Raw genomic sequence first — 21,954 nt, forward strand, 5'->3', positions numbered from 1 at the left:
TCTCTGAAATGTCTCTGGTACCAAGGTAATAACATTCATAACAAATCCACCCAATGCACATGATTTATCACTCAAACATCAACATAATATAGATTTTGCAAATTCACCCACTTTTCTTTAAATATCAGCTTATGAGTTCACATTTTCATCTAGAATACTCAATCACAATTGTGGTATATGTATATCAATTCAACTAAGCAAAAGCTTCTAATTTGCACAAAGGAGAACTACTTACAGGTAGCTGGAAAGCTACCAGTAGCTCACGAGCTTCTCGCTGGAGAAGCCTGGTTTAGAATGTATTTAGAAGCATCTTGTCCATGTTTAGCTACTTCCAAAAAATGGTCTTTTAGGTGGTCTAGTAACTTAATCACACCCAGGGCCGACATATCCCAAAGTGCATGTCTATAACAGCTGAGAAGACTCCAGCATTAATGGATCTGAGTGCTTAAGTTGCTGATCGCGTTGATAGATGCAGAAAAAATGGAACTGCCGCTAGGGATCTGGTCTCAAAGTTTTATCATACCGTTGAAGTCATAACTCCACATCTGATGTCAAAATTCAGTCAGTGCCACCTGCTAGCATCAAAGAGCTATTGCAAACGTTTTTCTAGATTTAAGAAAATTGACCTGAAGGCCTATTCTACAAAGACAAGAGACTGTGATCTTGAGCTCTTTTTTTTAATGTGATAGAATAGTTGGCTTGGAGAAGCCAATTGTTCAGGTATGGGTAGGTGAAAGCAAGTGGGTGACTACCACTGCCACAAACATGGAGATGGTCCAAGTGGCAGACGTCAGACCAAAAAGACTAACAGCATGTTGGAAGTGCTTCTTCCATGCCTGAAAACAAAGGAATTACCTGTGATTCTTTATTTAAGGGATTTGGAAATACAGATCTTAGAGGTCGGTCTCACATATCCAGTCTCTGTCCTTGGATATAGAAAGAATTTATATAATGCTAGCATTTGGAATTCCTCCCATTTGAACCTTTTCGCTGGCGAGATGTGGGTCTAGGATGGGTCTAAAATTCCTCTTTCGATCTCTCTTTTCGATTAAGAAGCATCTTAGACGCCTTCCCCCTTTGAAGATGGGAGAGTGCTTCTTTAATAATACTATTTCCCAGTGCAGGTTGGTTTGTTGGTGTGATGATGTTGACCCCGGTGATACTGGCAGTAGTGGGTTTCTGAAACAAAGCAAGTACCCCCTTCTGCACAATTGTTATGCCCCATGTGTAGCTAGTTATGCTCTGCCACTCTTCAGTGTTGAGGGATAGTACAGAGGGGGGAGGATGCGCAAGCCATCGTTCATTGTTGGAAGTAGGACATCCAGACCAACTGGAGGACTGCTGGCGGTTGGAAGTTCTTAATTTGGTACCTCGCTTAAGATGGTAAGAGTACTTTTACTGTGGTTGGTGTTGCTGATGAGGCTGACAAAGCCACTGAGGAGACTGAACCCTCTGCTAGTATCTGTAGATCCAAAAATGTTTCCAGCAGTAGCACTGCATGCTGGTAGGTGGCATTGTTCAGCTTCGCATGGCATCAGAAGTGACGTGCCTGGTACCTATTTAGGAGCCACCTCGTCACGCTGACATCAGTTACTCTTCCGAATTTTTACAACAGGAGAGCAGAGACACAATGAGCACTGACCACTTGTGTGACAAACTTAGGCCCTTGAAAGTGTGTTCTCTGCACCACAATTATTTCGCAGAGCAGGGAGGATGGGAGAATAGGTAAGGAATCTGCGGCTAGATAGAGTTGTTTTCCAGATAAGGCATTACCGAAGGTAAGTAACTTGTTCATCTGATAGAGAATTCTAGCCGCAGATTCTTTTCCTTAGAAGAAAGGCTTTCAGTTCCAAGCGAATTGTCCGAATCTCCAACAGGTTGAAGTGGAGCATGGACACTGCATGAGACCAAAGTCCTCAGATCTCCACCTCTCCCAGATGGCCACCCCTGCACAGGAGTAATACGTCTGTCACTACAGTTAGCTCCAGTTTGGAAGGGAGAGGAGTCCACCACTGCAGATCTTTTGCAGTCCCATCCGAGATCTGGACCATGTCAGAGAGATACCCCTGATGCAGTGCTCACTGGGACTTCAGGTCTCACTGCAGAGACAGCATATGCCAACAGGCACGAATAACCACTAGGATGCAGGAGGCCATGAGGCCTAAAACCCTCAGAGTCAGTCTCACCAAAATCCAGGACAGGGGCTGAAAAATCAGAATAATAGCTTGAATATGTTGGACTTGCTGCTTGGGGGGGTTGCGTTGAAACTGCCCTGTGTCCAGAACAGCCCCGATTAAAAGGAATGTCTGAGATGGAATCAGGTGTGATTTTGGCACGTTGATAGTGATTCCCAGCGTAGTTTGAAGGGGGAGATGACTGCCTGGGGCAAGCCCTCCTTCAACAGCCTATCACTGAGGCAGGGGAAGACTGGATTCCTCGACCTCCGCAGATGAGCTGTAGCGAGGTAAGGCCGAAAGGGAGCATCACAAACTGAAAATACTCTTGGTCCAACATGAACCGCAGGTAACATCTGTGGGCATGCAGGACAAAGATATGGCTATATGTGTCATGCAAGTCCAACGCTACCATCCAGTTTCCTGGGTTGAGGGCAGACAGGACTTGGGATTTCTCTTTACTCAAGAGGAGGTACGGAAAGCACAGATCTAGGATAGGGTGAAGTCCTCTGTCCTTCCTTTGCATCAGAAAGTAGAGGAATAATAACCATGACCTACTTCTGATGCAGGGACCCTCTCAATGACTCTCTTGGCCAAACGAGCGTGCACTTCCTTGACGGAGCAAGAAGAGATGGTCCTCTGTCAGCCGATCCAACATGGGTGGTGGGGTAGTCACGAAGGGGATGGAGTCACTCATTTGGATGATCTGGAGAACCCAGTGGTTTGATGTCACTGACCACCAGTGGGGCAGATAATGGTGTATCCTGCCTCTCACTGGGTGCCATAATAGTCGGAGAGCAAATTACAGAGGCTCTGAGCCAGCGGTTGCTAGAGGAGTGGTGGAGTGACTTAACTGGTGGCTGTCAGTCCCACGCTGTTTGTGGGACCCGTGTCCTCAGCCACAAAAAGGCTGGGAAGGCCACGAAAGGGGTAGAAGGCGGATCAGGGTAGGCGAGAGGCCATGGACAAAACCAAGGACCTGACCGTAGACCTGCTGTCCTTAAAGCGCTCCAGCACTTAATCCGCCTTCTCTCCAATGAGGCGAGAGCATCGAAGGGCATGGCCATGAGGGAAGACTGGACATCCCCTGAAAAACAAGATTCCCCTGAAAAACAGATCTTGTTTGTGGGACTTAGCTGACGATTTTGAGTGCAAAGATGACCAAAGGGACAGACTTCCTGAATGGTAAAGACCTTCTGCAAGAACGGGACCTCGAGCATCGCAGAGTAGACTGATATCGGGCATCGAGGAATTAAAGGGAGCGCTCTCTCAGCGCCTTGGGGTGCATGTCGCAGCAGCAGTCCTCGCAGGCCGTGGGAGTTGTGGTCCCACTCCAAGCACCATAAACTCACCAAGTGGGAGTCTTTTACTGACATCTGCCTGTGACAGGCCAATATGATTATAAATCAGCTAGTTTCTTAGGTGGCATACCTACACACTAAAAGTGATCTCAAAGAAGTTAGACAAAAAGTCAGCTAGTCATAAAGTGACTGAGGGGGTAGCTCAGACCAGATCAGCACTATCTGACGTGGAAAGGGAATCACATCATCACTCTGATGTGTCGCTGTTAGACCTGTCAGCCCTTTGGGTGGTCCCTCCTCATCATTATTTATTTTGTCCCACTTTTGCCTCAAACCCTGTTTGAATTTTTCCTTTTTGGGAACCACCAGACTTTTTCGTGTTGCTGCAGATTCAGGGAGCCATTTTAGCTACCCCTGAAACTTCTGTCTGAGGGCCTGGAGCACAAAATGGTGGCCACCTGTGACATCACCAGCATCCACTGGAACCTGCTAGCACCTTCCAGAACATTCCAGAACCCTGTGACAGTTGGAGGCGGTTTAGAATGTTGGGAAGCTAAGACAGAGAGTTGGCAATTGGAGCTGGCAGTTGGCACCTGACTGGTGAAGAGTGAGCAGCAGAAACTTGAAGGAGGAAGGAGTGAAGCAGCAGGGGTGGAAACTTGTGCCTGGAGTGGGGTCCATAAACCCACCCTTGATACTAGTCCCTACTGACTGAGCCCAGCCTGGAGCCCTGTGTGGGAAGAAGCAAGAAAAACCATCCTAAGGACCTGGACAGCAGGAACAGGCCTTAGAAACAGAGAACAGCAAGATCCTGACCTGGAAACTGGTTTCCCTGGAGTCCGACGTCGAGAAGCCTGAGACCTGGAGCCCGAGGTGGAGAAGCGGCACCGACTGGAAAGCGGACGTCATACCCGGAGCCGCCAGAGGTCGAGAGAGGGCGCCGTCAGAGGTCGTGAGGAGTACCAGAGGTCGAGGAGGAAGTCACCCGAGGTCGAGGGAGCGGCGTCGACGGGGGAGTGAAGTCCGCCCTCCGGAGTCGCCGGAGACAGAGGTGAAGCGTGCCGGAGGTCGGGAGTGGAGATCGCACTCCGGAGTCGCCGGAACCTGAAGGGAATCGTGCCGGAGGTCGGGAGTGGAGATCGCACTCCGGAGTCGCCGGAAACCCGAGAAGAGGGGCACCGGAGGTCGGGAGTGGAGATCGCACTCCGGAGCCGCCGGAAGTCGACATCGAGCCAAGGCCGGCCGACGTCATCGAATACGAGGTCGCCATCGGACCGGAGCCGCCCGACGTCGACACCGAGCCAAGACTGCCCGACTTCATCGAATCGGAGGTCGAGATCGAACCGAGGCCGCCGACATCGAAACCGGAACCGCCTACCGGCGTCGTCGAGAACTGACATTGTGCCGAGGCCGCCGACATCGAATCGGAACCGCCTCACGGCGTCGACACGACTCCAGCGGCGTCGGAGCATCAGAAAAAGGGCAGTAAGTGGAGTAGAGGGCGCCTAAGGCCCTGTGGAGACCTGAGAGACTGCTCTAAGGGGCTAGGGAGGTGCTGGAACCAGCCTGACTGTGCCAGGGGTGAGCTGGGACTAATTTAGAGGGGTTGTGTGGAGTGAGAGAGCCAGGTCTCTGGTATTCCTCCCTTGATCTACCTCAGTTTAGGCCTCAGCCTTGTCCAAGCCAGGGAGTAGACACCCTCAAGCCTTCCACATCCCCACAAGCTGTGCCTGGGCCAAATTAGCCCATAGTAATCTCAAATGTGATCTGATTCTATGAGTGTCACTGTCAGCTTTTAATTATTTATTGGAGGCACTGTATTTATTGTATTTAACCTATTTATTGTTCCACTGTATTTATTGGTCCACAGTATTTATTGATGCACAATATTTATTGGTTTACAGTATTTATTGCCTCAGAATATTTAATTGCCTGTATGTATTGCACTTATATTTATGCCTTCCTTATTTATGATCACCCCTATTTATTGAATCATTAAGCCAGTATTTATTTGACCTGCACTATTTAAAAAGTTTGTATATTGTGATTGTTATTTATTTATCTAATCAGCAACTGAGAGAAAAAGAAGATAAAGAAAGATATTTTCATAATTTTTACGGTGTAGAGTCGTTTTTGGAACGGATGCACGCATGGTTATTGTTTGGGTATGTCGTATGCTTAGCACGGAGTCTGATTCCTGACCACTCGAGCCAAGCTACCACAGTGTGTCCGGAAGAACACCACCACCCTTCCGGTGTGGGAGTGTTTTTCTAACATAATTGGTGTTCAGTGGTGGGATAGAGCTGTGCCTACGTATACTCAACAATAACTGTGGGTAGTCCATAGGCCTACACCGGGAGTTTTCTCAAAGCGGCCTTCCTAATTGTGGGTTTTTGTTTTTTCCAAATTTACTCTGGTGGTGGGAGGAGGTATTATATAAGGTACCCCCCTGCATTGTTACTGCAAATAACTGTCCTCTGACCTGAGTGGGCAAGATGGAGTTTGTACTGGAGAATTTAGAAACGTACACTGTGGCCCAACTCAGGGAGTTTTGCCAGCGGGAGGGGGTGTATTGTCCCCCAGGAGCAAAGAAGGGTGCACTCCAAACCAGCTTAAGGGCTTGGGGGGAGGCACGCCGAGAAAGCAAGGCTGAGGAGGAGGACAGGGATAGAGAGCCCGACAGTGAGGGAGCTGGTTTGTACCAACCTGAGGTGGGGAACCTGTCAGCGGGGCCCAGGACACTTTCCAGGAAGGGCAGCAGTGCCTCTAGCGGTGGCTTGTCTGAAGTGGAGTTAACAGACCGGAGGGAGAAAAGACAGCTCACATGGGACTTAGCAAGGCTGGAGAAGGAGAAACAGAGGATGGCTCATGAGATAAGGCTGAAAGAAATAGATCTTCAGATCCTGAGAATCGGGGCACACCCTGTACCTAACGGTGGCAGCAAAGACCAAGAAAGAGAGTTCACCAGGGAACCCAAACCCTACCTGCCAAAGGACATAGTAGCTAGCTATGGGGCGGGTGATGATATCGCCAAGTGGCTAGCGGCCTATGAGGTCTTGTTAAGGGCCCATGGGGTTCCAGAGAAGTACTGGGGAGCGGGATTGCACAAGTACATGCCTCCAGCTGGTAGGGATGCTTTATTGGCCCTCGAAGAGGATGAGCAGACCCACTACCCCACCATGAAACTGGCGCTCATAAGAAAGTTTGGACTAACACCCGAAAAGTACAGACAGAAGTTCAGGGGTAGTCACAAACTGGGCACACAGAATTGGGTGGACTTCCTGGACTATGCAAAGAAGGCACTAGAGGGTTGGATTCAGGGCAGTGAAGTGAGGAACTACGAGGGGTTGTTTGACCTAGTACTGAAGGAACACCTGCTTGAGAAATGTTTCCCTGAACTGCGGCAACACCTGGTGGATAGCAAGCTGACCAATCCCCGGAAGCTTGCTGAGGAGGCGGACATTTGGGCTAGTACCCGGGTGTCCACAAGGGGGACTGGAGGGGATACTCAAAAGGCCGGACAGGGCGCCCCCCAGAAGAAAGAGGGAGGGGAAAAGAAAAAGGAGTCCTCCAAAGGCCCCCAAAATAACTTCCAAGGGAAGGGAACAGGATTCACCCCTAGGGCTAACCCACCCAGAAACCCTAATCCTGGCCAGAGTCAGCAGCCAAGGGTTGTCCATTGCTATGAGTGCGGTGGCGTTGGACACTATAAAGGAGATCCGAAGTGCTTGAAACGACCACCCCCTCCCACTGGAGGAAAGACCCCCGGAGTAGCTAGTGTAGTGCTCGGGGAGGAGATGCCTTTAATTAAGGGAAGGGAGTGGGCGGGTGTCACTTTAGTGTCCCTGGGAGAACGGGAGATGGTTCCCAAGATCCAGGTGCCCGCAAATACCGCAAAGTATGGGCAGTGGGTCACCATCAACGGCCAAAGAGGGGAGGCTCTGAGAGACACAGGAGCCAGTATGACTATGGTGCGTAGCCAACTGGTGTCTCCAGAGCAGGTAATTCCCGATGTACTCCACCCAGCCGCGATGGCTGACGGCAGAACAGGCCACTATCCAGTGGCCGAGGTTCCCTTTGAATGGGGGGGGGTTGCAGGTTCACTTCGAGTTGCCGTAAGCCCTGCCGTGCCAGTCGATTGTCTGCTGGGGAATGACATGGAGCACAATGCTTGGAAGGAGGTGGAATACCGGACTCACACTGAGATGCTGGATACACCTGACTGGGCCTGTGTTAGCACCAGGTCCGCGACTACCCGAAGAGGGAGTTCATTTCGGCTGGAGCCTGGAACAAAGGCCCAGCCAGCTGCCAGTCAAGGGAAGAACCGAGGACAGGAGGAGCCTGCCTCGGCGTCCCCACCCCGTAGGACGGATAGGCCACCGGAGGTGGTGGACCAGGAGTCTGCGGTGGGGGACGTTACCAAACTGGAGGACCTACCCATCCCGGCCGAGTGGCACGTGGAGGGAGGCCCGTCCAGGGAGGAATTCTGCCAGGGCCAGAGGGAGTGCCCTACCCTTGAGGGGCTGAGGCGACAGGCCGAAGCCCAGGCAGCAGGGAACTACAGTGTTTACTGGGAGGATGGCCTCCTCTACAGTGAACCCAAGGCACCCCTACACGGATCGTCACGAGCCTTGGTAGTCCCTCAACGTTATCGAGCCTTCCTTCTGGAGTTGGCTCACGAGATACCATTGGCAGGACACTTGGGGCAAGACAAGACCTTCGCCCGTCTTGTCCCACACTTTTATTGGCCTCAGATGAAAGTGTCGTCCGATACCTACTGCCGGACATGTGTGTCTTGCCAAGCCAGTGGGAAAACAGGGGTGAAGCTGAAAGCTCCCCTGGAACCACTTCCTGTCGTTAGCACCCCCTTTGAAAGGGTGGGCATCGACATTGTGGGTCCGTTAGATCCGCCAACATCAGCTGGTCACAGGTTTATCCTGGTCCTGGTGGATCATGCCACACGGTACCCAGAGGCAATACCTCTGAGGACCATAACAGCACCTGTTGTGGCTAGGGCCCTGATGGGAATCTTTACCCGAGTGGGTTTTCCCAAGGAAGTTGTGTCCGACAGGGGGACCAACTTCATGTCAGCGTACATGCGGGCCATGTGGAAGGAGTGTGGAGTGACCTACCGGTTCACAACTCCTTACCACCCCCAGACCAATGGTCTGGTGGAGAGGTTTAACAAAACCTTGAAAGGCATGATCAGAAGTCTGCCTGAAAGCCTGCGGAGGAAATGGGACGTCCTCCTACCCTGTTTACTCTTTTCCTACAGGGAAGTGCCACAGAAGGGAGTGGGCTTCAGCCCCTTCGAGCTTCTGTATGGGCACCCTGTACGTGGACCTCTCAACCTGGTGAGAGACGGATGGGAAAGAACTCCCAGAAAGCTTCCCCAGGATGTGGTGAGCTACATGCTGGCCTTCCGGAGCCAAATGGCTAAGTTGTGGAAGCAAGCTTCTGACAACTTGGAAGCCAGCCAAGCAGTGATGAAGGCGTGGTATGACCACAATGCTCACCCGGTGGAGTTGGAGCCTGGCCAGAAGGTGTGGGTGATCTAACCAGGAGAGCTTAGTGCCCTCCAGGATCGCTGGTCAGGACCCTTTGAGGTGTTGGAGAAGAAGGGTAAGGCTACCTACTTGGTGGACCTGAAGACCCCTCGTCAGCCCCTGCGGGTGCTGCATGCCAACCGCCTCAAACCCCACCACGAGAGGCCCGAAGTCATCTTGATGATGGTGACTGACGGAGGAGAGGACGTGGAAAGCGAGCCTCTCCCCGATTTGTTTGCGTCTCAAGAGAAGGATGGGTCGGTGGAGGGAGTGATTCTCTCCCCATCTCTAACTCCTGAACAGCAGGAGGACTGTCGCCAGGTCCTGGGGCAGTACTCTTCGTTGTTCTCCCTTGTCCCGGGTAGGACTCACCTGTGTGTCCATGACGTGGACACAGGAGACAGCCCACCTGTGAAGTCCAAGATCTACCGGATGTCAGACAAGGTGAAGGCCAGCATTCATAGTGAAGTCACTAAGATGCTGGAGCTAGGAGTGATCGAACCTTCTAGCAGCCACTGGTCCAGTCCGGTGGTGTTAGTACCAAAAGCTGCACCACCGGGTGCCCAACCGGAACTGAGGTTCTGTGTGGACTACCGGGGACTGAATTCAGTGACCAAAACTGATGCTCATCCGATCCCTAGGGCGGATGAATTGATTGACCGGCTGGGAGCTGCCCAATATCTCAGTACCTTTGACCTTACTTCAGGGTACTGGCAGATCTCTTTGACTGATGGAGCAAGGGAAAGGTCAGCCTTCTCCACGCCCAATGGCCACTACCAGTTCTGTGTGATGCCCTTTGGGCTCAAGAACGCACCTGCCACGTTTCAGCGCCTGGTAAACCAGATCCTCACCGGAATGGAGAGTTTCTCTGCTGCTTATCTGGATGACATAGCCGTCTTCAGTAACAGCTGGGAGGATCACTTGCGTCACCTGCAAGCTGTTCTCCAGGCCCTGAGACAAGCTGGATTGACGATCAAGGCCAGCAAGTGCAGGGGTCGGTAGTGTACCTTGGACACTTGGTGGGTAGGGGAGCGGTGCAACCCCTCCAGGCGAAGATCGAGGCCATCATGGCCTGGGAACCCCCCAAGACACAGACTGAGGTCCGAGCTTTTCTGGGCCTCACGGGATACTACCGCCGCTTCGTGAAGGGATACGGTACCATCGTAGCCCCCCTCACGGAGCTCACGTCCAAGAAACAACCTCGACGGGTAGTCTGGACGGAGGCTTGTCAGCAAGCCTTTGTGAGATTGAAGAAAGCCATGTGCGAGGCCCCGGTCTTAAGGGCCCCAGACTTTTCCAAGGAGTTCATTGTCCAGACAGATGCATCAGAACATGGCATTGGGGCAGTGTTATCGCAACTCAACGAAGAGGGTCTGGATCAACCCGTGGTCTTCCTATCCCGGAGACTACTTCCCAGGGAACAGAAGTGGAGTGCAATAGAGCGTGAAGCCTTTGCAGTGGTATGGGCTCTGAAGAAGTTGCGGCCATACCTGTTTGGCTCGCACTTCCTGGTTCAGACCGACCACAGACCCCTTCGTTGGCTGATGCAAATGAAGGGGGAGAATCCCAAGTTGTTGAGGTGGTCTATTTCCCTACAGGGAATGGACTTTCAGGTGGAACATCGGCCTGGAGTGGACCACGCCAATGCAGACGGTCTCTCAAGGTATTTCCGCCTTAGTGATGAGAACTCCCAAGGGGTTGGGTAGCTTTCCCCACTTTCAGCTGGGGGGGACGCGTGTTAGACCTGTCAGCCCTTTGGGTGGTCCCTCCTCATCATTATTTATTTTGTCCCACTTTTGCCTCAAACCCTGTTTGAATTTTTCCTTTTTGGGAACCACCAGACTTTTTCGTGTTGCTGCAGATTCAGGGAGCCATTTTAGCTACCCCTGAAACTTCTGTCTGAGGGCCTGGAGCACAAAATGGTGGCCACCTGTGACATCACCAGCATCCACTGGAACCTGCTAGCACCTTCCAGAACATTCCAGAACCCTGTGACAGTTGGAGGCGGTTTAGAATGTTGGGAAGCTAAGACAGAGAGTTGGCAGTTGGAGCTGGCAGTTGGCACCTGACTGGTGAAGAGTGAGCAGCAGAAACTTGAAGGAGGAAGGAGTGAAGCAGCAGGGGTGGAAACTTGTGCCTGGAGTGGGGTCCATAAACCCACCCTTGATACTAGTCCCTACTGACTGAGCCCAGCCTGGAGCCCTGTGTGGGAAGAAGCAAGAAAAACCATCCTAAGGACCTGGACAGCAGGAACAGGCCTTAGAAACAGAGAACAGCAAGATCCTGACCTGGAAACTGGTTTCCCTGGAGTCCGACGTCGAGAAGCCTGAGACCTGGAGCCCGAGGTGGAGAAGCGGCGCCGACTGGAAAGCGGACGTCATACCCGGAGCCGCCAGAGGTCGAGAGAGGGCGCCGTCAGAGGTCGTGAGGAGTACCAGAGGTCGAGGAGGAAGTCACCCGAGGTCGAGGGAGCGGCGTCGACGGGGGAGTGAAGTCCGCCCTCCGGAGTCGCCGGAACCTGAAGGGAATCGTGCCGGAGGTCGGGAGTGGAGATCGCACTCCGGAGTCGCCGGAAACCCGAGGAGAGGGGCACCGGAGGTCGGGAGTGGAGATCGCACTCCGGAGCCGCCGGAAGTCGACATCGAGCCAAGGCCGGCCGACGTCATCGAATCCGAGGTCGCCATCGGACCGGAGCCGCCCGACGTCGACACCGAGCCAAGACTGCCCGACGTCATCGAATTGGAGGTCGAGATCGAACCGAGGCCGCCGACATCGAAACCGGAACCGCCTACCGGCGTCGTCGAGAACTGACATTGTGCCGAGGCCGCCGACATCGAATCGGAACCGCCTCACGGCGTCGACACGACTCCAGCGGCGTCGGAGCATCAGAAAAAGGGCAGTAAGTGGAGTAGAGGGCGCCTAAGGCCCTGTGGAGACCTGAGAGACTGCTCTAAGGGGCTAGGGAGGTGCTGGAACCAGCCTGACTGTGCCAGGGGTGAGCTGGGACTAATTTAGAGGGGTTGTGTGGAGTGAGAGAGCCAGGTCTCTGGTATTCCCCCCTTGATCTACCTCAGTTTAGGCCTCAGCCTTGTCCAAGCCAGGGAGTAGACACCCTCAAGCCTTCCACATCCCCACAAGCTGTGCCTGGGCCAAATTAGCCCATAGTAATCTCAAATGTGATCTGATTCTATGAGTGTCACGGTCAGCTTTTAATTATTTATTGGAGGCACTGTATTTATTGTATTTAACCTATTTATTGTTCCACTGTATTTATTGGTCCACAGTATTTATTGATGCACAATATTTATTGGTTTACAGTATTTATTGCCTCAGAATATTTAATTGCCTGTATGTATTGCACTTATATTTATGCCTTCCTTATTTATGATCACCCCTATTTATTGAATCATTAAGCCAGTATTTATTTGACCTGCACTATTTAAAAAGTTTGTATATTGTGATTGTTATTTATTTATCTAATCAGCAACTGAGAGAAAAAGAAGATAAAGAAAGATATTTTCATAATTTTTACGGTGTAGAGTCGTTTTTGGAACGGATGCACGCATGGTTATTGTTTGGGTATGTCGTATGCTTAGCACGGAGCCTGATTCCTGACCACTCGAGCCAAGCTACCACAGTGTGTCCGGAAGAACACCACCACCCTTCCGGTGTGGGAGTGTTTTTCTAACAGTCGCCTATAAAGATACTGCGCCTGTCAGTTCCAGCGCAGATAATGCCACATGGAGCTGAACAAGGGCACCTACCAGCACACAGGGGTACAGCTAGAACATTTTCTGGATCCAGTCTGGCACTTGGGGATAATTCCAAGGTGAGGAATCTGTTGCTAGAAATCTCTAGATAAGGAAGATCTAGAGAAAGGAAGATAGAAGATTTTTAAATGAACATCTAATTTCAAAGATGTCAGTTGTAATCAGCATTCTGATATCACCAAACCAGCAGTCTACTGAAGCACTGACAATCTGATTTGAAAGCATAAGCCTTCCCGTCAACTTTCACTAAATCTTCCTGTAGCCTTTCTCTAGGAAACTACTCCTCGAAGTTTTGCAGAGTTTCTCAGAGCACCCGATTATACCTCCCAGCAGGGTAGTAGCGCTGGCAGCCTTAAAGGCAGTGGCAGCAGTACTACATATATTTTTTTCCTGCAGTGCCCATTATTTTGATTTCTCTATTGGGGAGCAAATGTTTCTGGAGAGGGGGTACAGTGCCTTCTGACTGCCAACACTATATGTCAATCTGGCGTAGGGTCAAGGAGTAGAAACAGCTTGTATTTCTTCAATAAGTGAGGTGCTGCAGACATAATTGTTGCTTAATAGTTGATTGAGTCAACATTTTTTCTTCTGCTAGCTCCATGAGACCAGGTACTAGAGGAAGTAATGATCTAGGATTCGATAAAGACTGTAGGATTTTGTAGGGTTCCATAATTACTGAGAAGGCCATAATAGGAGCTTCAAGAGCAATGTTTTGCTTTGTAATGGCTCAGGCTAGGACATTTTGAACCATCATCCACTGGCAAACCTTAGCTGGTGATCCAACAAAATATAACGATGTATATAGAACGAGATGTCTGTGTACCATCCTGCACACCTCGAACATGACCATGAAGGATATCTCTCCCATCTAGGTTTCTTTGCCGGATGATAATCCTGTGAAGAATATCCAGCAGAGGCAGTGACAAATGTGGAGGCTCAGTTGACTTCACCTGAGAGGGCGATTTCTTTCTGATTGGAGACATTGAGAATAGTCTTGAGAACTTCTCCTTCAGAGTCATCAGTGGAGGTAGATTCAACAGTCTCGGGGAGGTCTGTACTGGAGTTTCCACTTTAACTCCTTCAGTGTCCATGACGAGATGGTCTCGTCATGGAGCGTGGTTGCGCTGTGCCCACGACGAGACTATCTCGTCATGAACCCCGCCCGCTAATGTAACGCCCGGCACAGGACGGGGAAAGGGCGTGGCACTGAAGGGGTTAATCTTGAAAGATGAGGGCCCAAGAGGAGCTAATGTCACTTCTGAAGTGGGAGAGAATAGATCCCTCATATTTGGCTGTGATACTGCTACTACTGAAAATGCAGAACATATTGTTACTTTTTTATGTAGTCCAGAGTGATGCAGTATAATGCTCTAAGTCGAGTGCTTTGATGTCTATATCCATCTCAATGACAAAGCACATCTTAACAAGTGTTGTTACGTTGAGCAAGAAGATATCAGAGATATTCCCAACGTTGACTAGTGGTGGTGCTTCAGCCTCCATGTCAATGAAGATCCAACTCCCGACGGCGAATATGTCGGTACCGTACCTCTAGTCGGTGTCAATCTCTTTCATGTCAAGTAGGATAGACTGAGTTTAGTGGCGGGAATGACTAGGACTCTGTTTTTCTTCCCTTCCGGATTATTCTACCTGGATCTCTTCCTTCAGGAGTCCATTGAGGCTGAAAGCTTAGACGAAGTAGAGTTGGAACTTTCTGGAGAGGTCCTTTTTGCTGTCTTTTTCTCTTTACACTTCAGGGGAGAGGAGTTGGCCTAACGGCTAGGGCGGTCAACCTTGAATCTTGGAAACTGGGTACGAGTCTCGGGCAATGACGCTGAACACCGTGTGATTCTAGGCAAATCACTTCATCTCCCTGTGCCTACCAAAAAAATGAATGTGTCCTCATGTAACTCAACTGGTGCTATGTAAAGCGCTCCGATACCAGATTCAGGTCAGGTTCGCGCTATATAAAACTCCGTAAAAGAAAAAATAGAAAGAAACAAAGGTCTTCAAGCTTGCCCCACAGTCTGATGTTCCTATGTTCTTTCAGTTTTGTTTTGGGCATTTATACACAAAATTCATATTTGAAAAGCAGACCTAAAGGGTATCTGAAGCTGAATTTCTCCTGGCACACAAAGGGCACTTCAAAAAAAGTGAGGGCATTGTGACTGGAAAATCTCATAGGAAAAGCTAAAAGAGGCTGAGAATGCATTCCAGTGATGAACAAAGTAACTTAAGGATTAAAAATCTGAGGTTCAAACAGAAAAAGCAGGGGAAAGTGGATAAGAACACCACCCACAATATTCCTAGTCCCAATCACAAACCGGTAAAAAGAAGTGGCTGTGAGAGGTAACTGCCAGTACTGTCCATTCTGGTATTGGAAATACCTAGGCTTCGTAAAGGCACAGATGATCTTTGTTTGCACTGTTTTAATGTAATGCCTATCAGACCACCTTATACCCTCATACAACACATCTTTCAGCAGGAGTCAATGATTAAAATGTTGCAATGTAGTTTTGTAATTGGATTCCAACTACAGGAATTTAATCCTGGGAAAACATTCGGCCTAAATAGGCGACTGAGGGGGTGCCTTTTCTTAATTTTATTAATTTATTTTACACTGGACGTGTTTAATTTCTACACTCTCTTCTGAAATAATTTGTGGAAATAGTGTTCTGGGGTTCCTGTGTATAGCAGGAAATTATTTCCTAACATTTGACGGTCAATAAAGAGGTGAAGTGCTGAGTTGGATATGTTGCTCTAATGATATTCAAGTAGAGCTACATACGGAATAAACAGAAGAGACTTAGATAACATGTATAAAAGGGCATAAGGTTTTTCAAATGTCTGGCTGTGGCACATGAACAGCTTGGGAAAATAAAAACACTACAAGATCAAATTATAAACAGATATGCTCCTTCATCAATCAAGGACAACAAATTCAGCCAGAAAAACAAAAACCTCAAAAGTTCAAACTAAACGGAAGAAAAATAAGATAATCCTAACTGTCAAAGTCTAAACATACAGAAGATGCAGAGCCTTCTAATAACCCATACTTTGGAATGAGAAAGGGTATCGCTGATCACAGCACTGACCACAGTCAGTGTGCCCAACCAACAAGCATTCACCTGACTAACTGGACAAGAAGTTGACATTGAAAGGCCACAGAATCAGCTACTTATCTAGATCACAAAATTGAAAATGAAACCCTAGACTTTGACTGAGGAAGAAGATTGTGTTTCATATGCTCAAACAGCTAGCCATTATTCCAGTACATACCATCAGAAAGAGAGGATGTCCTGCCCTGTCTACATCACCCCCTTTCCCATCCCAAAACTATGCCTCACTTTACAGCACTATTTTCACATACAAAAACAAAAGATGGGCGAAAGATGGTTACCAATGACTCAATTTCCGCAATTCCATCTTCTATGTTTTTACTTCGTGAGGTTTTTATCTTGTCCACCATGGGCGTTTCCATCTGAAAGAAAAAATAAAGAGTAGCAGTGCACTGTGTGGGAGAAGAAAGAAGTGCATAACTAACAATTTTGGCCTTACCAAGACCATGCCAGTGTCTTCACGGTGCATCTGTGTGTATTTGTGTGGGAAATCTTAAGTGTGAGTGAGCGAGAAAAGGAGTGAATGATCAAGTCCAACACAGTGTTCAAGTGTTTTTTTTTTTTTAGCATGATGTACTTCTTTTGAACCTTATGATGTCTGTGGAAGGTTGGGATGGGGAAATTACATGATTGTCAGTTGAGGTGTTTGTGAGCTTGTGTTTTAAGTGGTAAAAGCTTATAAATGGCAATGCTCAACTAACTACCTGATTTCTTATCCTGGTGACGAGCAGAGTACTGAATCTACACTCTCAGGTATTGCAGGAGAGCATTTCAGTACGTCTCAGTTTCAGGGAGGTCATGTGATGGAGTGTCCTTAAGTCCATAAGTGCACTATCACCTTCCTCATACTTGCAGAATCAGAAGCCCCTCCTTCTAGGCAGTAATTTAGACAGTAGTCAGACAGTTCGCAACAGGAAGGACTGCCTCGCAGGAGGAAATACACTACACCCAGAAAGTAGGAAGAGGATGACGAATGCCATAGGAGAAAGAAATAGATGGCCCAGGAATGGTGAGAGACTATAGAAGCAGACAACAAAACCTGTAGGAGCAAACTTACACAGACTACAGTGGGAAGCGAGAAAGTGCAGACTAAAGTGCTGGCATAAGACGTCAAATGCAATGGAAAAGATGCCACCACAAAAGAGACACTTAAGAAAGCATCTATGACAGAACCATATGGACCCAGCTTTAAGGGACCGCCGGAGCTATGGGGTTCTACCTCCCTTTTGCCACGTCTGTCTTCCTGAATGCTCACCTGTTACGGCTCAGCCTTGTAGGGTATCCCTTCGTCCTAACCACAGGATACTAAATGGTATCAAGTGAAAACCGGAAATGTTTGGAAAACTGCTGCTGCTCTTTTAAAGAATAGCATACCATCAGTTGAGACAGTTCTTTTTTGAGAATCAAAGATCGTAGATGAACGGATGTGAATTTCATTTGCCATTTCTCTGGGGAGGAGGGAGATTTAAGATTATAATGAAGATTCCCCTGGAGGAGAACTAGGATTGCAGGTAAGTAACTATTCCTTTTTCTCCAGGGAATCTTCACTATTAGTCATAAGCACTGAATAGAAATCAGAGGTTGGCCATGGCCAAAGGTCTCTGTCCCCAGATTTAAAAAAAATCTAGAATTGGTGGCTGCGCCTTCAGTCATCTGAACCCTAAAATCTGGAACTCATTAACTGTGGAACCTCGGCTAGCCCAATTAGAATTGATCTTCAGGAAGAACCTGAAAACCAATTTATTTGCCTCCAGCTCTGCCCATTCGGTATTGGTCTTTTCCGTTCAGCACCCTAGCATTTGGACACTTCACTAGAAACAGCCATGCGCTCGACAAATGGCATTATCATTATTAACATTATTAATAGATTATCAAGCCTAATAAATGCAGAGAAAGAGGTAAAGAAAACGACCAGCAGTATACTAATCAAATAGATGTCTAAGAAGTTTAGCCCACCTGCATATCTGCTCTGGAATGTGTGCTGAGACAATGGTGTTTCGTAATAGCATGTACAGTCCACCAGGTAGCAACTTTTCTTAGTAATGCTGTACAAGTGACTAGCTCTTGCTGAATGGGCTTGGGCCTACCAGGCAAAGATTGTGTTGTGCTGTTATAGCAAAGCAGAATACAAGAACAATGCACCTGGAAATGACTGTTTTGATGTGGCAAATTTAGTACAAATGGATCCATAGTTTACAAGTAGGTGGTCAGTCTGCCTTAGGGCTTTGGGTTTATCAAGATTACAATTTAGAACTTTCTTACTGTCCAGAGAATATAAAGCCCTTTCAACTAGAGAAGAGGAGTTCTGGAAGAAAGTTGGCAGGGACACACCTTGGATAACATTAAAGTCAGACATGACTTTGTGGCGGAAACATTGTATGGGTCCTAATACCAACCTTATTGTTGTGGAAAACCGTACATAGTTTTTTACTGCAAAGAGCCTGTACTTCACTAACCCTATGGGTGGAAGTTATGGCAACTAGAGAAGCTGTCTTCCAACAAATAGTTTTTAAAGCTGCCTTTACGGCAGGCTTAATGAGTGGACACATTAACATAGAAAGGACGAGATTAAGCTCTTATAGGGAAGGTTTTCATAAGGGAAGGAAACCTTTATTAATTTCTTCTAAGAAGAGTTTAACCCCTGGGAGTTAGAAAAAGAGGTCTGTGAGGTACCTTTCCTACAGACAGTTGTAGCTGCTAGATACACTTTTATTGAAGAAAACTGCAGCACAACTTAGCCAAATCAAGAACATATTAGGGTATGTCTTGTCATGTGCGGGGACATACACCAGATGCAGACCCTCTTACATTTGAAAGAGTAATATGTTCTACAGAAGACTTCCATATTCCAAGAGTTCAGCAGCCAAGCTCAATGATGGAAGGCTGTGTAGCAGGATCTGGCCACTGAACTTGAACAGAAGATGCGGTCTGCACAGCAGTTTCTTGTGTGGTTGTTCCGGTAGACATAGGAGATCAGTATACCACCACTGCTCCTTGCTCGTTCTCTTGGTAGTTTGATGATTAATGATGGAATCAGTGGGGTAGGAGGAAATGCATACAAAAACTTCTTCAACCAACTGAAAAAAAAGAGTTCCCTGGAGTACCTGGATGTATAACTTGGGCTTTTCTTGTTCTCTGCACTTTTGAATAAGTTTCAACTTTTGAAATACCCATATAGGTATGTGGTAATAGTATAGCACAAACCTAGCCAAAAAGGCAGCAGGACGCTGAGCGCAGTTTGCAAAAGACATTGTGCAGTGCATCCCTGTTTATTACATTTTGCTTCAAAGAGCACTTACAATACAGTCAAGACCCATGCAGATCTTCTAATATCACAGGACGCGTAGGTATGCCACTTCCATTGTAAGGATCGACCATAGTGAGGATCAACTGAAAGGAAAATGCAACACATAATCTGAACTAACCTTTCCCAACCGTAATCCCTCCCCCCACCATACCCCAGAGATGGAAAACAACCCATACTCAAATTTACTCAGTTGGAAGTTTGCAACTCTTCTGCCCTATTAGCCCATCACCACTGAGCTCTAATGGGGGAAATGGTGCCCTTCGGCACATTACTTGGAATACTGGCTTCCATTTAACCTCAAAATACAGGTATGCTCGTTCATATTACTAATTAACTTTTTGAGTGCTAAGACAGACAAAATACTGTGATACCACAAAGAAACCAGTGGGGTGTCCTTAAGTTGAATGGTATGGGTAATTTTGCTGCACCCAGATACTGCAAAACCACATGCCATTTTCACTTAGCCATCGCTTTAAGAGTGTCCTGCTTCAGGCACAGAAGACTTACCTCTGGGTAACTCAGTACTAAACATCCCAACATCTCCCAGAGTGCGGTGGACACTAACTCTGCAAAAAGGATGAATCCTTAGACATTGCCACTAAATATGTAACAAGTCTCCTATGACATTACAACCCCTCAAACATCTAGGATTTGTAGTAGAGAACATTTAGTGAAGAAGAGGGGGGTGTAATCCAACCCATACCATATTTTGTAAAGGACCTCTCTTCCTGCTGTGGATGTAGAAGATGATTATATGTCGCTACCAAGCCTCTCCCACTGCTTATGTGGGACCTGCCTATCCAGTATCCATTTCCTGTTATGTCTCCAGTGTTGCGGTGACTTGTGCAAGTAAGACCTGATAAACATTTGAGATACTGTCTCTGGTGCCTATAAGTTTGGGGAAGAGTATCTCAAGAGGCGTCTTTTCTCTAGTGGCTGACTGCCGGACGAGCGGATGCGTGATTCAATGTCTGATTTGTGCATATTGTAGGCACTCCTTTTTAGTGAGGCGAAATTCGAAATAACATTGTCAAAAAGTTCTAGAAGAGGTAGTGCAACACATTTTAGATGATATTCTACATTCCCCAGTCATCTATAGATTGAATGTCTCTCTAATATGGGTGTGAATTCCCCATTAAAGTTGATGAGGGTGTAGGGAAAGGAATACATCGTGAGACCTCAGATTTCCACAAATCAGTCGCAGACATCTCAGGGCTCCTGTCTGGTGCACTCAGGTAGGCACCGGATGGCCAGTATTTCTTCTTGAGCAAATTTTAACCATTTCACAGTGATACTCAATTGGGTCACAGCATAATCCTGAGGTACAGTAGGCAGTGAAAGCCCACCATTGTCTTTAGCATGGATGAGAAGCTTATGAGAGAGTCTGGGACTTTCACAAGTTAAAAACCTTTGAATATGGATTAGGTAAAGTCTATCTACTCAAAGTGGGAGGGCTATAAACAAATATAAAATGCCTCAAGAGGACATTCATTTTGATAGTGTTGGTTATTCCTATCCAGGAAATCATCATTTTTTTTCAGGCCTCTAAGTCCTGTTTGGTTGCGGCTATTAGGGAGGGGTAATTGGTGTGAAAGAGATCTTTGAGAGAACGAGTAATCTTGACCCTTAGATATTTTAAGTATTTCTTGGTCCATTGGAATGGAAGAGATGCTCTATTACTTTAACCTCATCTCCAGGAAGGGTTATATTTAGAGCCACTGACTTCTCATAGTTAATCTTATAGCCTGAGAATAATTTAAAAGACTTAAGATGATCAACCACTACCAGGAGGGACAAGAGTGGGCATCACAATGTAAAGAGTACATCATCAGCATACAGAGTAATTTTTTATTCTCAAGAGAAGAATTTAATGTCCCTGATGAGGTCAGATTGTTGAATGTGACAAGCAAAGGTTTCTATAAAAAGGACAAACAGGAGTGAGGTGAGTGGGTAGTGCTGTCTGGTGCCACCCTGCAATTCAAATATGTCCGATTCAAGGCCGTTACGGGCAATTCTCGCTGTGGGGCTGGGGCAACTAGAAAAAAAACACACACTTAAAAAATGTGGTCCAAACACCATTCACTTAGGAATTAGTTGCAGGAAGAACCACTCCATCCGGACAAATGCCTTCTGTGTCTACATGTCCACGACAGGAGAGGATTGTGGGTATATCCCTGAGGCAAGCTTTTGAGAACAGGCGCATCACTGCTCTACTATTGTCATGTGTTTGTTGTCCCTGTACAAAACCACTCTAATCTTAGAGAATCAAGGAAGGCACAACCTCATTGTGATGAGAGGCCAAGATTCTAGTGTAAAGCTTGGTGTCTTTATCAAGAAGTTCGATAGGGCGGTAAGAGGCGCAGTGTCTATTATACTTACCCGATTTCATTCATTGTGGATTTTACAGCCTCCTTTCACAACAATTAAAAAAGTACGTCAATTTTGCGGCCAATTGTACCACAAAGGTTTTGTAAAGCAAGGCCTAAATCCATCTGACTTACCTCCTTCAACCTACATGGCTTGATTCAAAATGTCCTCCTGGGTGTGGGCCACATGGGGTGTTGGGTGGTTTTTAGGTAACCTTGTTGTTCTGACTTGGAACTAATTCTAATAAAACCCTTGGCAATTATTGAGTGCCTACCTTGTCTCTTGTGACGTTTGCACACTTTTTCAAGCGAAGCAGGGATAGTTCATTTTATTAGAGTAGTGGATGCAGAGCAGACTCCCAGGCGCAATGCGT

At 47.7% G+C, this 21,954-nt stretch overlaps 1 protein-coding gene across 2 annotated transcripts in view; it reads right to left on the minus strand.

The window, feature by feature from the left end:
• Window positions 1-21,954, minus strand: part of PACS1 (phosphofurin acidic cluster sorting protein 1) — a 1,493,664-nt gene that overhangs the window by 875,928 nt on the left and 595,782 nt on the right. For both annotated transcript variants that reach the window (XM_085625739.1, XM_085625738.1), the window contains one exon: window positions 16,189-16,269. In XM_085625739.1, the coding sequence (XP_085481865.1) occupies window positions 16,189-16,269 (81 nt within the window). The remainder of the gene's footprint in view (window positions 1-16,188; window positions 16,270-21,954) is intronic.

The sequence above is a fragment of the Triturus cristatus genome, chromosome 9 (genome assembly GCF_964204655.1).
Source record: "Triturus cristatus chromosome 9, aTriCri1.1, whole genome shotgun sequence".
Classification (NCBI taxonomy): domain Eukaryota; kingdom Metazoa; phylum Chordata; class Amphibia; order Caudata; family Salamandridae; genus Triturus; species Triturus cristatus.